The sequence below is a fragment of the Carcharodon carcharias genome, chromosome 5 (genome assembly GCF_017639515.1).
Source record: "Carcharodon carcharias isolate sCarCar2 chromosome 5, sCarCar2.pri, whole genome shotgun sequence".
Lineage (NCBI taxonomy): Eukaryota > Metazoa > Chordata > Chondrichthyes > Lamniformes > Lamnidae > Carcharodon > Carcharodon carcharias.
Genome location: NC_054471.1, coordinates 198,613,674 through 198,635,453, shown reverse-complemented (window position 1 = coordinate 198,635,453; position 21,780 = coordinate 198,613,674). Strand labels below are relative to the sequence as shown.

The 21,780-nt window shown below is 43.6% G+C and overlaps 1 protein-coding gene across 4 annotated transcripts in view; it reads left to right on the top strand.

The window, feature by feature from the left end:
* Window positions 1–21,780, top strand: part of mpv17 (mitochondrial inner membrane protein MPV17) — an 87,593-nt gene that overhangs the window by 28,160 nt on the left and 37,653 nt on the right. For all 4 annotated transcript variants that reach the window (XM_041187326.1, XM_041187329.1, XM_041187328.1 and 1 more), the window contains exon 3: window positions 19,440–19,555. In XM_041187326.1, the coding sequence (XP_041043260.1) occupies window positions 19,440–19,555 (116 nt within the window). The remainder of the gene's footprint in view (window positions 1–19,439; window positions 19,556–21,780) is intronic.

Here is a 21,780-nt window from a genome sequence, read left to right as displayed (position 1 = left end):
CTGAACTATAGATCTGTTTTAAACTTTTAATTGTGTGCGCAGTATCATACAAAAATAGGACCCTATGGAGAGCTTGATAAATGCAAGTGAGGAAGGCCACTCATCCATGTGGAATAAAAGCAAAAAACTGCGGATGCTGGAAATCCAAAACAAAAATAAAAATACCTGGAAAAACTCAGCAGGTCTGGCAGCATTTGCAGAGAGGAACACAGTTAATGTTTCGAGTCCATATGACTCTTCAACAGAACTAAGAAAAAATAGAAAAGAGGTGAAATATAAGCTGGTTTAAGGGGTGGGGTGGGAGTAGAGCTGGATAGAGGGCCAGTGATAGGTGGAGATAGACAAAAGATGTCATAGACAAAAGGACAAAGAGGTGTTAAAGGTGGTGATATTATCTAGGGAATGTGCTAACTAAGGGTAGAAAGCAGGACAAGCAAGGTACAGACAGCCCTAGTGGGAGTGGGGTGGGGTGAAGGGAGGGGATTGAAATAGGCTAAAAGGTAGAGATAAGACAATGGATGGAAATACATTTAAAAATAATGGAAATAGGTGGGAAAAGAAAAATCTATATAAATTATTGGAAAAAAAGGGGGGGGGATTGGAAAGCGGGTGGGGATGGAGGAGAGAGCTCATGATCTAAAATTGTTGCACTCAATATTCAGTCCGGAAGGCTGTAAATTGCCTAGTCGGAAGATGAGGTGCTGTTCCTTCAGTTTGTGTTGAGCTTCACTGGAACAATGCAGCAGGCCAAGGACGAACATGTGGGCATGAGAGCAGGGTGGAGGAAGAAGGAAGACATGTCAGAGGAACTGTTTTTGAAAGTGACATCATCAGAACAGATGCGACGGAGACGAAGGAACTGAGAGAATGGGATGGGGTCCTTACAGGAAGCGGGGTGTGAGGAGCTGTAGTCGAGGTAGCTGTGGGAGTCGGTAGGCTTGTAATGAATATTGGTGAACAGTCTATCACCAGAAATTGAGGCAGAGAAGTCAAGGAAGGGAAGGCAAGTGTCTGAGATGGACCATGTGAAAATGATGGAGGGGTGGAGATTGGAAGCAAAATTAATAAATTTTTCCAGGTCCAGACGAGAGCATGAAGCAGCACCGAAGTAATCATCGATGTACCGGAGAACGAGTTGTGGGAGGGGGCCGGAGTAGGACTGGAACAAGGAATGTTCCACATACCCCATAAAGAGACAGGCATAACTGGGGCCCATGTGGGTACCCATAGCCACACCTTTTATTTGGAGGAAGTGAGAGAAGTTTAAGGGGAATTTGTTCAGCGTGAGAACAAGTTCAGCCAGACGGAGGAGAGTAGTGGTGGATGGGGATTGTTCGGGCCTCTGTTCGAGGAAGAAGCGGAGAGCCATCAGACCATCCTGGTGGGGGATGGAGGTGTAGAGGGATTGGATGTCCATGATGAAGAGGAGGCGGTTGGGGCCAGGGAACTGGAAATTGTTGATATGATGTAGGGTGTCAGAGGAATCACGGATGTAGGTGGGAAGGGATTGGACAAGGGGAGAGAGAATGGAGTCAAGATAGCAAGAAATGAGTTCCGTGGGGCAGGAACAGGCTGACACAATCGGTCTGCTGAGACAGTCCTGTTTGTGGATTTTGGGTAGGAGGTAGAAGTGGGCCGTCCGAGGTTGGGAGACTATGAGGTTGGAAGCTGTGGAAGGAAGATCTCCAGAGGAGATGAGGTCAGTGACAGTCCTAGAAACAATGGCTTGATGTTCAGTGGTGGGGTCATGGTCCAGGGAGAGGTAGGAGGAAGTGTCTGCGAGTTGACGCTCAGTCTCTGTGAGGTAGAGGTCAGTGCGCCAGACAACAACAGCACCACCCTTGTCAGCAGGTTTGATGACTATGTCAGGGTTGGACCTGAGAGAACGGCGGGCAGCAAGTTCAGAGAAAGACAGGTTAGAATGGGTGAGAGGAGCAGAGAAATTGAGATGACTGATGTCATGCCGACAGTTCTCAATGAAAAGGTAAGAATCCAGAGGGAGGGGTCCAGGTGGAGGGAGAATATTGGAGATGGGTAAAAGGATCCGTTGAACTGAGAGAGGACTCCTGCCCAAAGAAGTGAGCACAGAGACGAAGCCGGCGGAAGAAGAGTTCAGCATCGCGCCGAGCCCAAAATCCATTGAGATGAGGGCGTAAGGGTATGAAACTAAGTCGAAGAGTCATGAGGACTCGAAACGTCAACTCTTTTCTTCTCCGCCGATGCTGCCAGACCTGCTGAGTTTTTCCAGATAATTCTGTTTTTGTTATGAAACTAAGTCCTTTGCTGAGCACTGAACGTTCAGCATCGGAGAGGAGAAAGTCAGGGGGAATAGTGAATACACGGCCGGGGCTGGGATTGGAAGACGGGATGGGGACAGAGGGACAGGACAAGGAGGGGTGGAGGATCCTGGATGGGCGTTGGTGTCGATGAGTTGTTGGAGCTTGCGTTCCTTTGCACCTGAAAGAAAGAGACAAAGTTTCTTGTTGAGGCGTTGGATGAGACGAAGAATAAAATGAAACTGGGGGCACGGGCAGCTTAGAAATAGAGTGCAGCGGTGCTGCTGGAGGGAGAGGTCGAGTGTGTTCATATGGCGGCGCATGGCACTGAGTGTGGATTTTTTTCCCAATAATTTATATAAATTTTTCTTTTCCCACCAATTTCCATCATTTTTAAATGTATTTCCATCCATTGTTTTATCTCTACCTTTTAGCCTATTTCGATCCCTTCCCTTCACCCCACCCCACCTCCACTAGGGCTATCTGTACCTTGCTTGTCCTGCTTTCTACCCTTAATTAGCACATTCCTTAGCTAATGTCACCACCTTCAACACCTCTTCGTCCTTTTGTCTATGACATCTTTTGGCTATCTCCACCTACCACTGGCCCTCTATCCAGCTCTACTTGTCCCACGCCCCCCTTAAACCAGCTTATATTTCACCTCTTTTTTTATTTTCCCTTAGTTCTGTTGAAGAGTCATACGGACTCGAAACGTTAACTGTGTTCCTCTCCGCAGATGCTGCCAGACCTGCTGAGTTTTTCCAGGTATTTTTATTTTTGTTTTAGGCGGAATAAAACCTAAGTTACTCCCCATCACAGCGTCCAACTGTTTCATAAATGATTCCAGGATTTCAGAATCCAGCACCCTACCTTCTACATGTTGATCATTCTTTGCATGTAAAGAACTGCTGTAAGGTTTAACTTGTAGTGTCCTGGATTTAACCTTTTAAATTTACTTTCCTGTCACCTCTGACATTCTTTGGCCTGTACTTATTAATTTGACAACACAGTTTAACATTATATTTGGGCAGCAATTGCTGAAAAATCCTGATGTGTTAATAGCTGTAATAACAACCAATTTCAGATAATCAGCCAAGCTTGTAATGTGGCACATTTCTGCTTGCTTGAAGCAACTCACATTCATGCACAAGGACCCATTCTCTGCAAACAAGAAAAATGTTCAAGCCCCTTGCACCTTTTTTTTTTGAATCACCTGAGATCTTGGGAATCCTATAGTTCTCCATTGCTTTATCCGTGGCAAAGCCTCGGCTAATTAGAGTTCGCTTGCCAGTCAATCAGCATCCTTGTCTTCTGTAGTTTGAATTGTTGTGATAGTTTGAATTGTTGTATTCTTGCATCTGTCCTGATGAATGCAAGACGATAAAGTTCAGCAACCTGTCTCTTTTCAGCAATATATTTGTTTTGTTGATTGTTGCTCTGCACTTACTGCACTGGTTGAGACTACTAGATTTTTAGCTCTCTTTCAACTTTATCTTGAGCTACTCCAACTCCATTCATAGAGTAGGTTAAGCGCCCATGTCTAATACACAAATCCTTACACAACCATATTGAATTTCGTCTTCCACTGATGATCTCACATAGTGATTTTGTGTAGATTTTATTTACTCATTTTGTAGATTGTTTGGACACAACACTTAAGAGTGCGGCGTGTAATTCTGGTCGCTGTATTATAAAAGAGATGTAAAGGGACTGGAGAAGGTGCAGAGAAGATTTGCAAGGATGATAACAGAAATGTGTGTATACATATCAGGAAGGGATGAACAGGGTGGGGGTTTCTTTTCCCTTAAAGAAAGAAGGCTAAGGAGGACCTCATAGGGATCCTTAAAGTTATGAAAGTTTTGACAGGGTGGATACAGGCTGAATGCTTCCTCATTTGGGAAAGAGTATAACTAGAGGCCATCAATATAAGATAGTCATCAATAAATCCAATAGGGAATTCAGAAGAAATCTCTTTACTTAAAGAATGGTGACAATGTGAAACTTGCTACCATAGGGAGTGTTTGATGCGAATAGTACAGATGTATTTAAGGGGAAACTATGCAAGCTAATGGAGAAGGTAGTCGAGGTTACAATGATCGATTTAGCTGAGTGTAGAGGTTCAAGTGGAGCATAAACACTGGCATGGACTAGTTGGGCTGAATGGCCTGTTTCTGTGCTGTTTATCCTGTGTAACTGCCTCCAATCTTTTGACTACCACACAGACATTCACAGCTAGACTCATGCATGAAGGGCGGTTTGATGAGCCAGTAACAGCGATTGTCAACATATATGGAACATAACCCAACAGGAGGGTGGGGGGGGGGTGGTGAGCTCTGTACCAAATAATTTCCTCATCTAATAGTTTTGACATGCAGCTTATGTGACCGGGATACTATTTATTTATAGTCAACCTTGCCTTGATTTCTACAACAAGGTGTTTATAGATGAAACCATCTCTAAATGAACAACAGGTGTTTCTCTCAGCTCATCAAGTATTATAAGCTATAAACTGTGTACAGTATATGAGATTTTCTTCAGTTCAGGTGTAATTTATAACTATTAGACTTCCTAATAAAACTCTTTCTGGCAGAATTGGCTGTAAAATGTTCCGAATGCATCATTGATGCTGGCTGAACTCATTTCAACAAGTCAAGGTAAAGTACACAATTTAATTCGGTCTTGTATAAATCCAAATGTCAGATGCTGGCACTGCAGCTCTTGGAGCAAGCACATGTAAACTGTTTAAAACTAAGGTTGAGAAGTTTCAAATCTTAAATCCTTGCAGTCAACCAAGAAGCAAAGGCTTCCAAAGCCTCAGTGATGCGAGGCAGTAGCATAGTGGCAGTGTCACTGGACAAGCAATCTAGAGGCCTAGGCTAATGCTCTGGGAACTCAGGTTCCAATCCCACCAAGGCAGTTGATGGAATTTAAATTCAGTTTGCAAATCTGGAATTAAAAGCTAGTCTCCGTAATAATGTCAAGTGTCGTAAAAACCTATCTGATTACCTATGCCCTTTAGGAAAGGAAATTTGCTATCCTTACCTGCTCTGTCCCACATGTGAATCCAGACCCACAACAATGTGGTTGACTCTTAAGTGCCCTCCAAAATGCCCCAGCAAGCCACTCAGTTGTATCAAGTCACTCCAGAAAAGTACATTAAGAGCAAAACCAGACAGAACACCCAACATTAACCTATACACCGGAAGTAACAATGGCATACCTAGCCCTGTCGACTGAAAAGCCCTCCTTACTAGCATCTGGGGCCTTGCGTCAAAATTGGGCGAGCTGTCTCAGACTAGTCAAGAAACAGCCTGATGTAGTCATACTCATGAAATCATACCATACAGACAATGTCCCAGACACCACCATCACCATCCCTGGGTATGTCCAGTCCCACTGGCAGGGCAGACTGAGCAGAGGTGTTGGCACAGAGGTATGCAGTCGGGAAGGAGTTGGCTTGAGAGTCCTCACCGTTAACTCTGGATCCTGTGAAGCCCTGGAGTATCGGGTCAAACATAGGCAAGGAAGCCTCCTGCTGATTACCACGTACCGGCCACCCTCAGCTGATGAATCAGTGCTCCTCCATGTTGAACTCCACTTGCAAGAAGCACTGAGGGTGATAAAGGCACAGAATGCACTCTGTCAGGGGGTCTTCAATATCCATAACCAAGAGTTACTGACTGAGCTGGCTGAGTCCTAAAGGGCATAGCTGCTAGACTGGGGCTGTGGCAGGTGCTGAAAGAACCAACAAAAGGGAAAAACCTACTTGACCTTGCCCTCGCCAATCTATCTTGCAGATGCATCTGTCCATGACAGTTGGGTAGGAGTGACTTCCACTGAGTCCTTGTGGAAACTAAGTTCCATCTTCACATTGAGGACACCTTTCATCGTGTTATTTGGCATTACCACCGTGCTAAATGGGATAGATTTCAAACAGATCTAGCAGCTCAAAACTGGGCTCCATAAGGTGCTGTAGGCCATCACAGCAGCAGGATTGTATTAAACCACAGTCTGTAGCCTCATGGCCCGGTATATCTCCCACTCTCCCAATACCTTCAAGCCAAGGGATCAATTCTGGATCAATGAAGAGTCCAGGAGGGCATGCCAGGAGCAATATTAGCCATACCCAAAAATGAGTTGTCAACTGGTGAAACCAGAGCTACTTACGTGCCAAACAGCATAAGCAGCATGCAATATAGCCAGAGCTAAGCGATCCCACAACCAACAAATCAGATCCAAGCTCTGCAGTCCTGCCACATCCAGTCATGAATGGTGGTGGACAATTAAACAACTCACTGGAGGAAGAGGCACTACAAATATCCCCATCCTCAATGATGGAAGAGCCCAGCATGTCAGCGCAAAAGACAAGGCTGAAGCATTTGCAACGATTTTCAGCCAGAAGTGCCAAGTGGATGATCCATCTCAGCCTCCTTCTGAGATCACAGCATCACAGATGCCAGTCTACAGCCAATTCAATTTGCTTCACATCATATCAAGAAACAACTAAAGGTACTTGATACTGCAAAGGCTATGGGCTTTGACAACATTCCAGCAATGCTACTTAATTAAGACTTTTGTTTAAGAACTAGCTGCACCCCTATCCAGACTGTTCTGGTACAGCTACAACACTAGCACCTACCCGCAATGTGGAAAATTGCCCAGGTAGGTCCTGTCTGCAAAAAGCAGGACAAATTCAACCCAGCCAATTATCATCCCATCAGTCTACTCTCGGTCATCAGCAAAGTGATGGAAGGGGCCGCTGTCAATGCTATCAAGCAATAATCTGCTCTTTGATGCTTAGCTTGGGTTCCACCAGAGTCACTCAGCTCCTGACCGCATTACAGCCTGTGTCCAAATATGGGCAAAAGAGCTGAACTCACGGTGAGGCAAAAATTAATGCCTTTGACATCAAGGCAGCTTTCGACCGAGTGTGGCATCACGGAGCTCAAGCAAAGTTGGAGTCAGTGGGAATCAGGGGAAAACTCTCTGCTGGCTGGGGTCCTATCAGGCAAAGAGCAAGATGGCTGTGGTTGTTGGAGGTCAATCATCTCAGTTCTGTGACATTGCTGCAGGAGTTCCTCAGGTTAGCGTCCCAGCCCAACCATCTTCTGCTGCATCAACAACCTTTCTTCCATCATAATACTGTGGCTACAGGAACGGGTTGGAGGCTGTGAATTCTGCAGAAAGTAACTCGCCTCCTGACTCCCCAAAGCCTGTCCACCATCTACAAGGCACGAATCAGGAGCGTGATGGAATACTCCCCACTTGCCTGGAATAGTCTGTGCAGAAAAAACACCTTTGACCACAAATCCATCAAGCAAGTGGTCTGTGTGTGATGACCTCAAGGCCCTGCAGGAAAAGATGATGGTGGATCCTGTCAGATGGTTCCCAGAACAAACTATCAAAGTGATTTGGCAGAATGTCCCATCACTAGAATTTTCAAACAAACACCAAGGTGGTGGGAAATGCTCTCCCCATCAGATCCTTCCTGCACACCCGGAGTCTCACCACCTCTCTACACTGCCTTTGGTGGCTGCGGTGGGAAGAGACTCTCACCTACCTCCTTCTAGAATTTGCCTTTGCAAAGCAGGTCTGGAAAGAGATGGAGTGGTTTTTGTTGAGTTTCATCCTGAGGAGCTTCATAATACAGGTCCCTGTGCTCTGCAGGCTGTTCCCAGGGTGCATTCTGAGATAAACATCTGCTGCAGAAAAGCCTTTAACTTGTTAAAAGACTGTCTTTGATCTTCCTGAAACTTGCTGGTCCTCCAGTGAAAAGAACAGTCAGTGACCGGGTGTTGTAACCTGGCACATTCCAAGATCCAGAATTGTGTACTGAGGGGATGCACTCAGTTATGGGCGGCTGCTGCAAAGACTCAGTGGGGAAAGTCCCCTTCCAACAGTACATTGCAGGGTTAGAACTTGTGTAAAACCTCTCGGGCTGTATGCACCAGGGAACATTTGACATGAAGTATAAATAGATATTTATATATTGTAAATACAACCTGTACTGGCAAGTGTAGTGAGGCATCACATGTACTGTATTGAAAGAAACTATTACATTTTGCATAAGTTTAAATTTAACATTCTGTAATGTACTTTTACAAATTTTCTGAATAAAGTGTAGACTTGGGGGAAGAATATAACTATCCTCCACTGCTTGCAGATAGCTAGGGTTCAGTCATTGTTTGCCTATTGCTTTTAATACATAAAGCCCTGCCGTTTGTGATTTCCTGGTTCGCGATTTCACTTACCCACACGTTGAGCTTTGTATACAGCATCGCCTGAGCAATGTCCGCTGATCCGCGGCTGCTTCTCCCTCTCTTTTCTTTCCCCGGGGAGGCAACAGCCATAACGGAGCAGAGAACAGAACGGTTGCAACTGAAGTGCAGCCTGGACGAAGGGATTAACACCGAAACGTCCGAATCTCGCTGCAATAATGGCTAGGTTCATTTTGGAATCCTCATCGGTGTATTGCTCAGAGGCTCCCCTAACTGTCGGATACAGGTACTGCACCGCTATTTAGTGTAGAGTAACTGCCCAAACCAATGCTCCCCGTCACATGGCTAGGATCTATCTAATTCAGCCCCATGAAAAAGCATGTTCATTGTTGGCGATTTCACCGTTTGTGAGGTTTCGCTGGAACATAACCCTTGTGAACGGCCGGACTTTGCGTTTCAAAACTGATGAAACTAATTACTGTTGTTTTGTATGTAGCTGCAGCAGCCAAATTTTACACACAGTTAGATCCCACAAACAGCATTGAGATAATGACCAGTTAATTTGTTTCTAGTGGTGTTTGTTGGGGGATAACATGTTGGCCAGGACTCCAGAATTCCTCTTTCTGCTCTCCGTATATGAGATCCTTTATCTCCACTTCAGAGAGTAGTTTTAACATCTCATGCAAAAGACCCCTAACATTACTTAGATTTACACTTATTTCCCCTGGTCTCGTGAGGTAATAATGGGCAGCTAGATTCCACAACTGGCCCCAGTCTATCATCATCTCTTTCACTCCAGTCCAGGTGATGCCCTGCTCTTGGAAGTAATTTGCCAGGTCTTCTTTGGCCAGCCCCAACTCCTCCTCCTGTCTGATGGTGTCCATTCCACTGTCAGTCTTGCAGGGTGTACATCCAGGAGATGAAATACATGTACCAACAGTCTCAGTCACAGTGACCCACAGGTGCCTCTGACTGTCCTCTGTAGCACTTCTTTGGTTTTGATGCTGTCTCTCTGTGATGCCCAGTATCTTACATAGAAGACACTGGTGAAAGACGCTCAACTTATATGACACCTTTGCTGTTCTCTTCCACGTCTCGCTGGCATAGATTGTAGTTGGCATTCCTATTGCCATGTAGAGTTGCAGCTGCATGGCTGTGTTGATGTAACTGGATGCCCAGATTGTGTGAAACCTTTGGAAAACCGATGCTGTTTTGCAGATTCTAATGTAGACATCGATCTCTACATCACCCTTCCTGGGGATGTTGCTTCCTAGGTAGAAGAAGTGGTTGATGTTCTCCATGTCTTGTTGCCCGATGGTGATGGGAGGGGCCTTGTCACCATCCAGTGATCATTGTCTTCGTCTTCTCACAGATGATACGTAGACCAACCTTGGCACCGCTACTTTCAAGACTTGGTCATGCCTTGCAGTGCAATTCTTCGACCAGCAAGGCGATGTCATCTGCGACATCCAGGTCTGTCAAATGGTGGTGTTGACATGGGATGCCAAAGCCTGCACCCACCATCGCCTTCCTCGCAATGAGCTCAATAACTAAGAAGAAAAGGCATGGGGAGAGTAGGAGCCTTGCTGCACTTCTGTGCTGATGTTGAAGGAACCCGTGGTGTCCATGCTAGACTTTGAAGATGTTAATATACTACTCCCGGGATGCTCTGCTATCTTATGATGTAGTGGATTGACTGCCGATGGAAGCTATCGAAAGCTTCATGAAATCAATGAGGTTGAACACAAATGGCTTCTGATACTCTAGGCTCTGCTGTATGATGTTCCTGAGCATAAGGATCTGCTCACAGTATGATTTGTCACCTTAGAAACCTGCCTGTTCTCCAAGAAAGGTACTGTGTACTTCTGCTTTTAATCTGTTAAGGAGCACCGTGCTGAAGACCTTGCCAGGTACTCTCAGTAGTGTTATAACCTTCTAGTTGTTGCAGGCGATGAGGTTTCCTTTCTTTGGCAGCTTGACAATTACTCGTCGTCTCCAGTCATCTGGGAGGCCCTCCCCAGAACAGATTTTGTTGAACAGGTCCATGGGCTCTGTTGTGATGGTGCTCTTGCCATGTTTCAATAGCTCTCTGGTAGCTCATCAATCCCGGGTGTTTTGTTGTTCTTCAGGCTCTTGATGGCTTTCTGGACCTCTGATCTGACAATTTCTCCCAGGTTGACGTTCAGCTGCTGAGATGCAGTTCTGTCATCAAACTTGAACATGGAGCTGGGGTTGGGATGGTTGAGGATCTCCCAAAAGTGTTCTGCCCACCTCACCTCCTGATCCTCACCCTGACATCTTTGCCCTTGATACAGTGCTGTTGCTCAGTTCCAGTACAATTCTATAGTGTCTTGGACTCATTCAGATTTGCTGTTTGTGTCCCCTGCCTTTTATCTCTATCCATCCTTCTTTGTCCCTCCCGCATCCAGTCTTCTGTACTTCTCATCGTTTTGTCGTCTTTGCACAAGATTCTTTTCCTGGTCCCTCTTGCTCTTCACCAACTTTCTTTCGTAATCATCTTCCACTTTGAGTCAGTGATCCAACATTCTTTGTTGGTTCCTCTCCTCCGTCCAATAGTGACTTCTACACTCTCCTTAATCCCTCTTTTGAAGGCTCCCCACTGTTTTCAATGTTACCCGACCTCAGCAGTACTTCGAATCTGTTGGAGGTGGCCAGCCGGAAACTGTCCGAGATGTCCTTGTCCTTCAGTTTCTCCATTGCAAATGGCCTTTGTGACTTTGGTTGTTGCCTTCTTCAGCTTCAGGCGGACCTCGCCGAACAAAAGGTGGTGGTCCGAGCCTACATCAGCACCTCGACAAGCCCGACATCTGACGGGGATATCCTCCATCTACTGCTGATTCACATATAGTCAGTCTCCTTCAGGGTGTTACCATCTGGAGACCTCCATGTCTTTTTTGTGGATGTTGTAACATTGCAGCACTCCTTCAATTATACGTTCAAGTCCTGTAGTCGGACTTGAACCTGGGATCTCTGACTGAGAGGTGAAGTCTTACTCCTGAGCTAAGGCTGATACTGAATGCACCTGGTGACTCAGTGGATAGCTGTACTTCATTCCAAGTTATTTTAGGGTCTGCACGCACCATGACTGGACTGTTGATTCAAACCAAATCTTGCAGTCTGTTAAATAAAGAATTGTAACATAATCGAAATTGCTACAAAGAGCCCGTTCACTTTATTGGTGCTAGTGTTAATTTTTCAACTGGAGCAATCTTCAAATCTAATTTCCTTGCCCTTTCCTCATATATCCATCTTGCATTCTTTCCTGTCAATTAAGTTATCCAACTCCCTTTTAAGAAATAATATAGTTGCTGCCTCAATATTCACTTATTTAACTTTGTGTGTTGGGGTGAGTGGGGGGTAAAAGACTCTCTAACTTCCTCCTTTGGGCTTCTAGTGATGACCCTCAGTCTTTGTTCCCTTTGTTTTGACTTCCAGCTGGTAAAACCAGTCTTCACTATTCACCCTTTGAAAACTCTTCATAGTTGTGAAAAACCTTAATTAGATTCCCCTTAGTCTTCTATATTTCAGTTAAATGGTGCTACTTTTGATTTTTTTTTCACAATCAAAGCCTCTTTTTTTGATATTGTTGTGCTGGATCTCCATTGGACCATTTTCATGGCTCCAGTATCTTTTCCTATAAATGGGAAATTGCTTGTAATACTGATGACCTAATCATCTTGTCAAAATTCAACATCACTTTCTTACATCATTATGTTGACCACATCCATGCAGCGATAGCACTTCAAATATAATAAAATAATGGAATGAATTATCAGGAATAAACTTGAAGATTATATGTATAATATCATCCATATAATATGTCATCATGACTTCAGATGCTGATTGAAGAGAGGGGTACCAAGTGTCCCATGAATCAGTGTTAAGACTCCTTTTGTTTATAATTTACACTGAAGATGTGGTTTCAGAAACTTAATGCAAGCTGGTCAGATTCACAGTACGAAGCTGGTCCTATTCCCTCCCAGTGTGCATAATTGCACTTTCTAGCAGTGGTTACTGAATGGAAAAGAAGAGCAAGAAGACTGGCTGCTCTTCCTTCTCAGCAAAGAGGCACAAAGTGATGGCAGGGCTGAAATCATCTAACTCAGCAGGATATCGATGCTGAAAACTTCTGGTGTGTATGACTCGGTGAAATGTTGGTCACTTTCCCTGCTATTCCCCTGGAGTTCATGATGGCACTTCTGAACACATCTGTTGTGCACTACGAAATTAGTGAAGCACATCCATGGTGACAGGCAATCAATCGATCAATCCTGTGAAGAGTACTGCAGGAGATGTAAATGGTCTCTGAAGAAGAAAGTAGTGTGCCTTAGAAGCAGCTTTTGAATGGAAATGGCAGGTAGTGCACAGCAAAGGTAGATCCATATTGCATAGATCACATTGGAGGCCACATTCAGAATTGTGGGGTGTATTGTCCCAACTATTGGCCCAGACAAATATTGAGTCGTCCCCACCACAATGTAATTATCAAGAAAAAAGATTAGGGATCCAGATTATCCTCCCCCACAGATCCACTGTTATGCCAGTTTAAAGTTACTTTGTGTTTAAAAGTAAGGGGAGAAAAGTATAAATTATACTAATTATACTTGTCCTTATGAGACAAGACCAGCTTTAAAGACTCAGCATGAAGATAACGAGTATAATTGAGCTCAGCAGAATGATTGTAAGTATAACTTGGAAAAACCTAAAGCAAATTGAATTAATTGCTTGTTGAAAAAAATTTGATTTATTATTTCATAAAATACTGAGCCTGATTGCTGCTTACTAGTACTCAGGTGTAGAAGGAGTATGGATTAGCTCTGTGTATTTTAAGTATTTTACTGTCAACTCGGATGTAATGATGGAAGGTTAAAGGGTTGCTGCAGAGTGTGGGAATTCATTACTCATCCTCATTCAGTCACTTCTGTTGGTGCTCTTCTGACCATGATTTGTAATATTGCAACTCCCAGTCCTCATGAGAGAAGCTGTTATTTGGTATCGATCACTTGTTGCTTTGCAGTTCGAGCACTTTGCAGGTACCCAACAGAATACAGAAAAGTGATTGTTGGAGGCCAATCATCTAAGCCCCAGGGCTTCACTGGTGGAGTTCTTCAGGGCAGCGTCCTGGCCCAACCATCTTCAACTACCTCATCATTGAACTCCCCTCCATCATAAGGTCAGAAAAAAGGGCGTTTGCTGATCATTGCAATGTTCAGCTCCATTTGCAACTCCTCATAATAAATCAGTCTGTGTATGCGTGCAGCAAGACCTGTTTGCACCACGTGTGTGTTTCCTACAATGTGACAATGGCTGAAGTAATTCGTTCTCTGTGAGGCACGTTGAGATGCCAAGAGGTTGGGAAAAATGCAGGTTCTTTTTCCTGACAAAGAGGCACCCAAAATTGTGCACAACACTCTTTTAACTGTGACTGAATCAGTGTTTCGTACAAACTAGTCATTGCTGTGCCTCTATTTATAAAATAAATCCCAAGTCACTCACAAACTGATCAATATAAAAATAGGTTCACCCCTCTTGTAAGAATGGAACCTGATAGTTGGTAACTAGGAAGAATTCTTTATAGTCTGGTAGCGATCAAACCATTCAGACAAAATCAAGCTTCTACACTGGTCATCTTTGCTGATAACCTTTGGTGTCTCGAGTTTTTCAAGTTCAAGTTAGGTCCTTTTTTTTTTTTTGAGCACTGCCTCCTCCAACAGAGGATTCTAAATGTTGCAACAGATGATGAAGACTGAAGATCATGTATAAACATTCTACAGAAATAAATTCAGTGAAAATGGGAGAAACTCCAACTCTGAATATCATTGGCATTTGCTTTTCAGCATCCAGGTTTGTATTAAGTAGAATGGAATCTTTGGAAATAACTTCATAAGTTACATGAAAACACAGCTTAATTCAATGAATGTAATTTCTAAATCAAATGTGATTGAACAGCAGTCAAAATGTAGCGTCATTCTAAAATGCAAAGACTAAAATGTAAAATAGTGCCTCCAAGGTAAGGTAGATGTACTTTTGACAGGAACTTTGACAATGATACTTAATTTTATTTGGATTTTTTGGTTATTGTATTGGACCGTTATCACTTATGTCATATTAACATGAGATAACATACACACACCCCCTTTCCCCCATTGTATCCTAGTTACAATAAGTATCTCCAAAAATAATGATGTTGTGTTAAAGTTTTCCTAGTTGGGTCATGATCCCAATGTCATCCTCAATTCCCTGTTGGCAGTATTGGAAGTGACGGTGCTGGGATGCCAAGTACGATCTCCCTGGTGGAGAACAATTAAGAAGCCACAGCCCGGAGCCCCATCCAATTAAGGATAGCAAGCAAAGCAGGGAAGCAGGCAGCCCAATCAGAGGGCTGCAGCATTGTCAGGCCTATACCCCCATTGGGGGAGTTGGGCACTGCTGAGGTAGACAGGAAAGTGTGTGAGAGAGCCTCAACGTGGAGCGCCCTCGGTTGCCTGCAGAAGTCAACAAATACAGAGAGCCAAAGCTGGTAGGGCCTTCTTTGTGGAGGGGAAACCTCCAAGTGTCATAGTGGATGCCATTGCAGCCTTTGTTACCCATGACCCTGTCACTGGCTCCAGTGGCTGCCTGGTCTTCCACCGGGAGGCAGCCCTAAATGAGCTGGCACCCTCCGCGCACAATGCATTGGAGTGTGGGGGGTTGTGGGGGGTGCAAGTGGGTTGCTTCCAACAACAGGAAACACTGGCACTGTCATAAACTGGTCCCTAAATAGGGTCTTAATTGGCTGCCTATTTCCGTGAAGCAAGTAACTGACCCTGGTCCCAGTCCACCTCGGGGAAAGTCCCCTGGAGGCGGAAGTGCATTGGGATCCATCTCGCATGGACCCCTCCTGACCCCCACTTTCCCTGTGCAGCCCCCATGCTCCAACTTTGTAACCATGGGGATGGGAAAATTTAGTCCAGTTTCTGTAGATTCTACATGTTGCTTTCAGTCTGTCTTGTTAGTTGCCAGTTCAAGAAGGCAGCTCACTACCACCATCTCAAAGGCAATTAGGGATGGACAATAAACGCTGGCCTAGCCAGTGATGTCCACATCCCATGAACAAATAAAGAAAAATTGGGTTGTTGCAAGATATTAACAGGAGCTGTATATTGTTTAAAGGCAGACAGAACACACAAGGATGAAATGTCATAAATTTACATTGTAATTGCTTTGATTGCCATTTGCCCTGACAGGATGCAAGCTTTTCCTGCCAAAAATGGCACAGCTCACGTCAGACACAATCCATATGTCACTGACAAATTGCAGCTTGAGCCAGTGTCAGCAGGGGCAGTTGCTTCTGTTTGCTTGTTCTGTAGTTGGAAATTGTATCCTACATCTTCAGTGGACGATTATAAAATAGTAATAACAAGTCAAGCAAATACGGATAGGATATTAAGTATTACATTGAGCTTCTTTGCTTTAGATGATTAGTTTGACGCCTGGAACATACTCTTGATTTTGTATTGTTGTCTGAGTTACTAAGTCATTTAGATGCATAGGAAGCAGTTTTTGTTCTTAATTTTTTAAAAATACAAACGCTTGCATTTAGATATACTATACCAATGTCAATTCCCCTCATGGTTTCAGAGAGTGCACAAATATAACCCTTGTTGACTATATGTCTCATGTAACTTTTCTGATATTTCATTAAAAATAGTTTTACTGCTAAGAGTGAACGTTACCTAAATCACTAACTGTATAATGAGTTCCGATAATTAATTACTAACATATTCATTTACCGCAGTTCTCTCTTAATTAGCTACACCCTTGTTAGACTTACTCAACAGCAACAGCTTGGACTTATAGAATGCTTTTAACATAATAAAATATCCAAAGGTGCTTCACAGCAGTGCTATAAAGCACAATATGACACCAAGGCATATAAGGCAACATTAGTGCAGATGACCAAAAGCTTTCCTGAAGAAGTAGATTCTGAGCAGTGTCTTAAAGAAGGAAAGCAAAGTAGAGAGTGAGAAGGAATGACGGGGAGGCTTAGGGAAGGAATTCCTGAATTTAGGGGCTTGGTAGCTAAAGATTATGCCATCAATGGTGCAACAATAGAAATTGGTGTATTCAAGAGGCCAGAATCAGAGAGGTGTGGATATCTTCGAGGTTGTGGTGCTAACAGAGACAGAGGGATAAGGCCTGAAAGGAATTTTGAAAACAAGGATATGAATTTTAAAATAAAGGCATTGCTTAAGCAGGAGTCAATACAGGCCAGTGAGCCCAGAGGTGATGGGTGAATGGGGCTCGGTGCGAGTTAGGATATGGCAGCAAGATTTTGGATGACCTGATGTTTATGAAGAGTAGAATGTGGGAGGCCGGCCTGCAGTGTTGAGGTAAAATAAAGCATGAATAATGGTTTCAGCAGCAAATAAGCTGAGGCAGAGACGGGGTCTGATGATGTTATGGAGGAAGTAGGCATTCTGAGCAATGGGATGAATATGTGGTTGGACGCTAATCTCTGGGTCAGAGGTGACAGCATGGTTGCGAACAGGCTGGTTCAGTATCAGACCGTTGCCAGGAGAAGGGATTAACACACTGGCTAAGAAATGGGGTTTGTAGCAGGGACCGAAGGCAATGGTTTTGGTCTTCCCAATATGTAATTGGAGGAAATTCCTGCTCATCCAGGACTGGATGTTGTCAACACTTGTTTTGCTTTCAGATCTGTTTCACAAACTCCAAAGTTCTGTGAGTAAACTTGTCAATGAGTCTTTTATTTAAATCCAGTATTCTTCATATAAAATGACTTGTAACACTATTTCTTGTATAAATTAAATGTGCACTCATTCAAATGCTCACAGTGAAACTATCATCAGAGAGATAGACTTAGTAAACATGTAGCCATTCAAGCATTCTTCTAACAAGACAGCACTTCCGTAAGAAAGTCATAGGGACAGGAGTAGGCCATTCAGCCCGTTTAGCCTGCTCCACCATTCAGTTAGATCATAGCTCATGATCATCTACTTCAACACCACTTTTCCTTCCTCTCTTCGTACCTTTTGATGTCATTAGTCTCCAGAAATCTGAGGGGCGACCTGATCGAGGTGTACAAGATTATGAGGGGCATGGACAGGGTGGATAGGGAGCAGCTGTTCCCCTTAGTTGAAGGGTCAGTCACAAGGGGACATAAGTTCAAGGTGAGGGACAGGAGGTTTAGGGGGAGATGTGAGGAAAAACTTTTTTACCCAGAGGGTGGTGAGGGTCTGGAATGCGCTGCCTGGGAGGGTGGTGGAGGCGGGTTGCCTCACATCCTTTAAAAAGTACCTGGATGAGCACTTGGCACGTCGTAACATTCAAGGCTATGGGCCAAGTGCTGATAAATGGAATTAGGTAGGTAGGTCAGGTGTTTCCCATGTGTCGGTGCAGACTCGATGGGCCGAAGGGCCTCTTCTGTACTGTGAGATTCTGTGATCCCCCATAACTCTCTGGGTGAAGAAACTTCTCCTCATCTCAGTCCAAAATGATTGATCCCTTATCATGAGAATATGGCCCCTGGTTCTGCAATTCAGCCAAAGAATTCAGTCATTCAGCATCTACCCTGTCAAGCCCTTTATATGTTTCAGTGAGATCACCTCTCATTCTCCTAAACTCCAGAGAATATAGCTCATACTACTTAATTACATTACAACAGTAAGAAAGATGGCTGCAGTGTGAATTAGAACAAAGATCATTCTGCTGCAAATTATTCTGAAGTTAAGCGTCGGGTGTATTGGTTGGATGGAGCAGAGGGAGCTTTAATGCATTCTAGACCTTGCATTCTTGGTCCACAATTATTAACACATGGGTGTCAAATACGAAAAATTATTCCATTCCCTAAAAATATGATTTGCTTTGATGGGAATTAAATTTGGAAAAATTGTGAAGAATTATATTGTGTACTGGATTGGCGGCATAGTGACCTGGAGGCAGAGGTGGTGGGAGAAGCTGGTTTGTTGTGTGGTCCTGCATTGCTGACCTCAGTTGTACTGTGGGATGAGGTACTGATGTAAAGCTAAGCTTCAACCTCCTCCTCAAAAGAACATACAAACATTACAAATTAGGAGCAGGAGTAGGTCACTTGGCTCCTCGAGCCTGCTTCGCCATTCAATAAGATCATGGCTGATCTGGTTGTAACCTCAACTGCACATTCCTGCCTTCCCCCCCAATAACCTTTCACCCCCTTGCTTATCAAGAATCTATCTAGCTCTGCCTTAGAAATATCCAGAGACTCTGCTTCTACTGCCCTCTTGAGGAAGAGAGTTCCAAAGACTCACGACACTGCTTATCTGTCTTAAATGGGCGACCTCATTTTTAAACTGTGACCCCCCTAGTTCTAGATTCTCCAACAAAAGGAAATATCCTTTCTACGTCAACCCTATCAAGAACCCTTAGTATCTTGTATGTTTCAATCAAGTTGCCTTTTACTCTTCCAAACTCGGGATACAAACCTAGCCTGTCCAAGCTTTCCTCAGAAAACAATCCGCCCATTCCTTGCATTGAAAGAATTGAATAATGAGAGAGAAAACATACCTGGATGGCTTCTGCAGCTCGATAATGAGTCCAATTGGAAGCGTAAGTTATGAGCTTGGAAACATTTAACATTAGCACAAAATTAGTTCTGCATTTAAAAAAAAAAGTGTTTTATAATCAGTGCTCAAATCACTGTCGTCTGAATAAAATTGCATACCAAGTACATTTTTATAATGACGAGATTAGAAGGATACAATAAATATTTTTAAAAGCGGGTGCATGCTCGTGCACAGCATTCGCTTGTGTATATACATGCAGCTGTTAAATACCTGCATACGTTATTGGATCAACCTAACTCATCTGAATTTAATTGCTGAACTCTGATTAAAGCACTGAGAAGGTTTTGAATGCCATTGATGATTGCTCTTCAATTTTGCAGGTACTTTGGTTGGATGCAGTGACATAGTTTCACAGCAGCTGATTGAACGGCGAGGATTTGCAAATCATGACACAAAGCGGACAATCAGGATGACCATTGTTGGATTAATTTATGTGGTAAGTCTGCAGCTTCTAAACTGGGAGTTATACTAGAGTACGACAAATATGCTGCTGGATGGAAATAGGATTACAGATTGTGTTTAAAGCACAATGTCACAAAGCTAACTACTTTAGTTGCCCCTTTAACAGAAAAATGTCCCAAACTACTTTTACAACAGTGATTGGGGATGAAGACTGCCAGTGGCTGAAATTTGGAAATTGGGTGAAATATTTGATTTGAAGAGAGATTCAGAAAATATTTCGAAGCAGCATAAGAGGTGGAGAGACAGAGTGATCTAGAGAGAGTTCCAGAGAGCGAGACCAATGCAGCTGAAAACGTTAACACTAGTGGTGGGGCAAACGTAAGGAATGAATTGTGGGGGCCAGAATTGGAGGAGCAGCACTTTCCCTAGGGATTGTAGGGCTGGAGGAGCTTTCAAACATAGACTGGGGCAAGGACGAGATCAAATCCTCAAAGATTCAACATTCTAAATTTACTCCGTTTACACGATGGTATGATCAAAAAAGTGACACATGGAATTCAATGTCAATAAATATAAGTGAAGATAAAAACAAAAAAACTGCGGATGCTGGAAATCCAAAACAAAAACAGAATTACCTGGAAAAACTCAGCAGGTCTGGCAGCATCGGTGGAGAAGAAAAGAGTTGACGTTTCGAGTCCTCATGACCCTTCGACAGAACTTGAGTTCGAGTCCAAGAAAGAGTTGAAATATAAGCTGGTTTAAGGTGTGTGGGGGGGGCGGAGAGAGAGAGAGAAGTGGAGGGGGGTGGTGTGGTTGTAGGGACAAACAAGCAGTGATAATATAAGTGGTGTTATTTTTAAAAATCCAAATGTAATAATTATAATGTGAATGGAGGTAAGCTGGGTGATCTGGAAGTGCAGGGTTTAAGTTTTGGAGACACAAGCAGCAACCCAAATGTCATAAAGTCATAAAAAAGCTAATGGAATGTTGGGTTTTATGGTGAAATGTAGATAGTATAAAAGTTCAGATGGCATGGCAAATCTGTACAAGACCTTACTAAGGATATAGTTTGGAGACTTGTGCGCAGTTTTGGGCTCCATTTGATAAGAGCAATGTCAAGACAATAGAGAGGACACAGCACCGATTCACTGCCCTTGGCCCCCCTCCTTTTTCTCATCTACCTGCTATTATTTGACAACATTACCCTATGATATGGGGCCAGATTCCAGGTATAAGTTGCAATTATATTATGTCCTTCAGGACCTCAGGATATCCCAAAGCACTTTACAGCTAATGCAGTACTTTGAAGTGTAGGAAATACAGCAGCTAGTTTGCGCATGACATGATGTGATAATGAGCAGATAATCTGTTCTAGTGATGTTGTTTGAGAGTTAAAATACTAGGGGTAACTCCCCAGCTTTGAAGAGTTCTTTTGGATCTGATACATTCATACAAGAGAGCAAATGGTGCCTTGATTTAACATCTCATCCAAAGATAGCACCTCCACCATTATAGCACTCCCTCAGTACTGCACTGGAGGGTTAGCCTAGATTGATAACAACATAAGAAATAGGAGCAGGAGTAGGCCATTCAGCCCCTCAAGCCTGCCCCACCATTCAGTAAGATCATGGCTGATCTGCCCCAGGCCTCAACTCCTCTTTCATGCCAGCTCCTCATAGCCCTCAATTCCCCGATATTTCAAAAATCTATCTACCCCATTAAATACTTTCAGTGATCTAGCCCCCACAACTCTCTGGGATAGAGAATTCCAGACACTACCCTCTGAGAAGAAATTTCTTTGCATCTCAGTTTTAAATGAGTGTCCCCTTATTCTGTAACTATGTCCCCTAGTTCAAGATTCCCCCATTAATGGAAACATCTTCTCAACATCTACCCTGTCAAGCCCCCTCAGAATATTGTACGTTTCAATAAGATCATCCCTCATTCTTCTAAACTCTAATGAATTAAAGCCTAACCTGTTTAGCATTTCTTGATAAGTCAACCCTTCATCCCAGGAATCAGCCCAGTGAAGCTCTTTTGAACTGCCTCCAATGCCAGTATATCCTTTCTTAAAAATGGGGACCAGAACTGTACACAGTACTCCAGGCGTGGCCTCACCAACACCCTGTACAGTTGTAACAAGACCTCCCTATTTTTAAACTCCAACCTCCTAGCAATACAGGCCGAAATTCCATTTGCCTCCTTAATTAATTGCTGCACCTGCATGCTAACTTTTTGTGTTTCATGCACAAGAACACC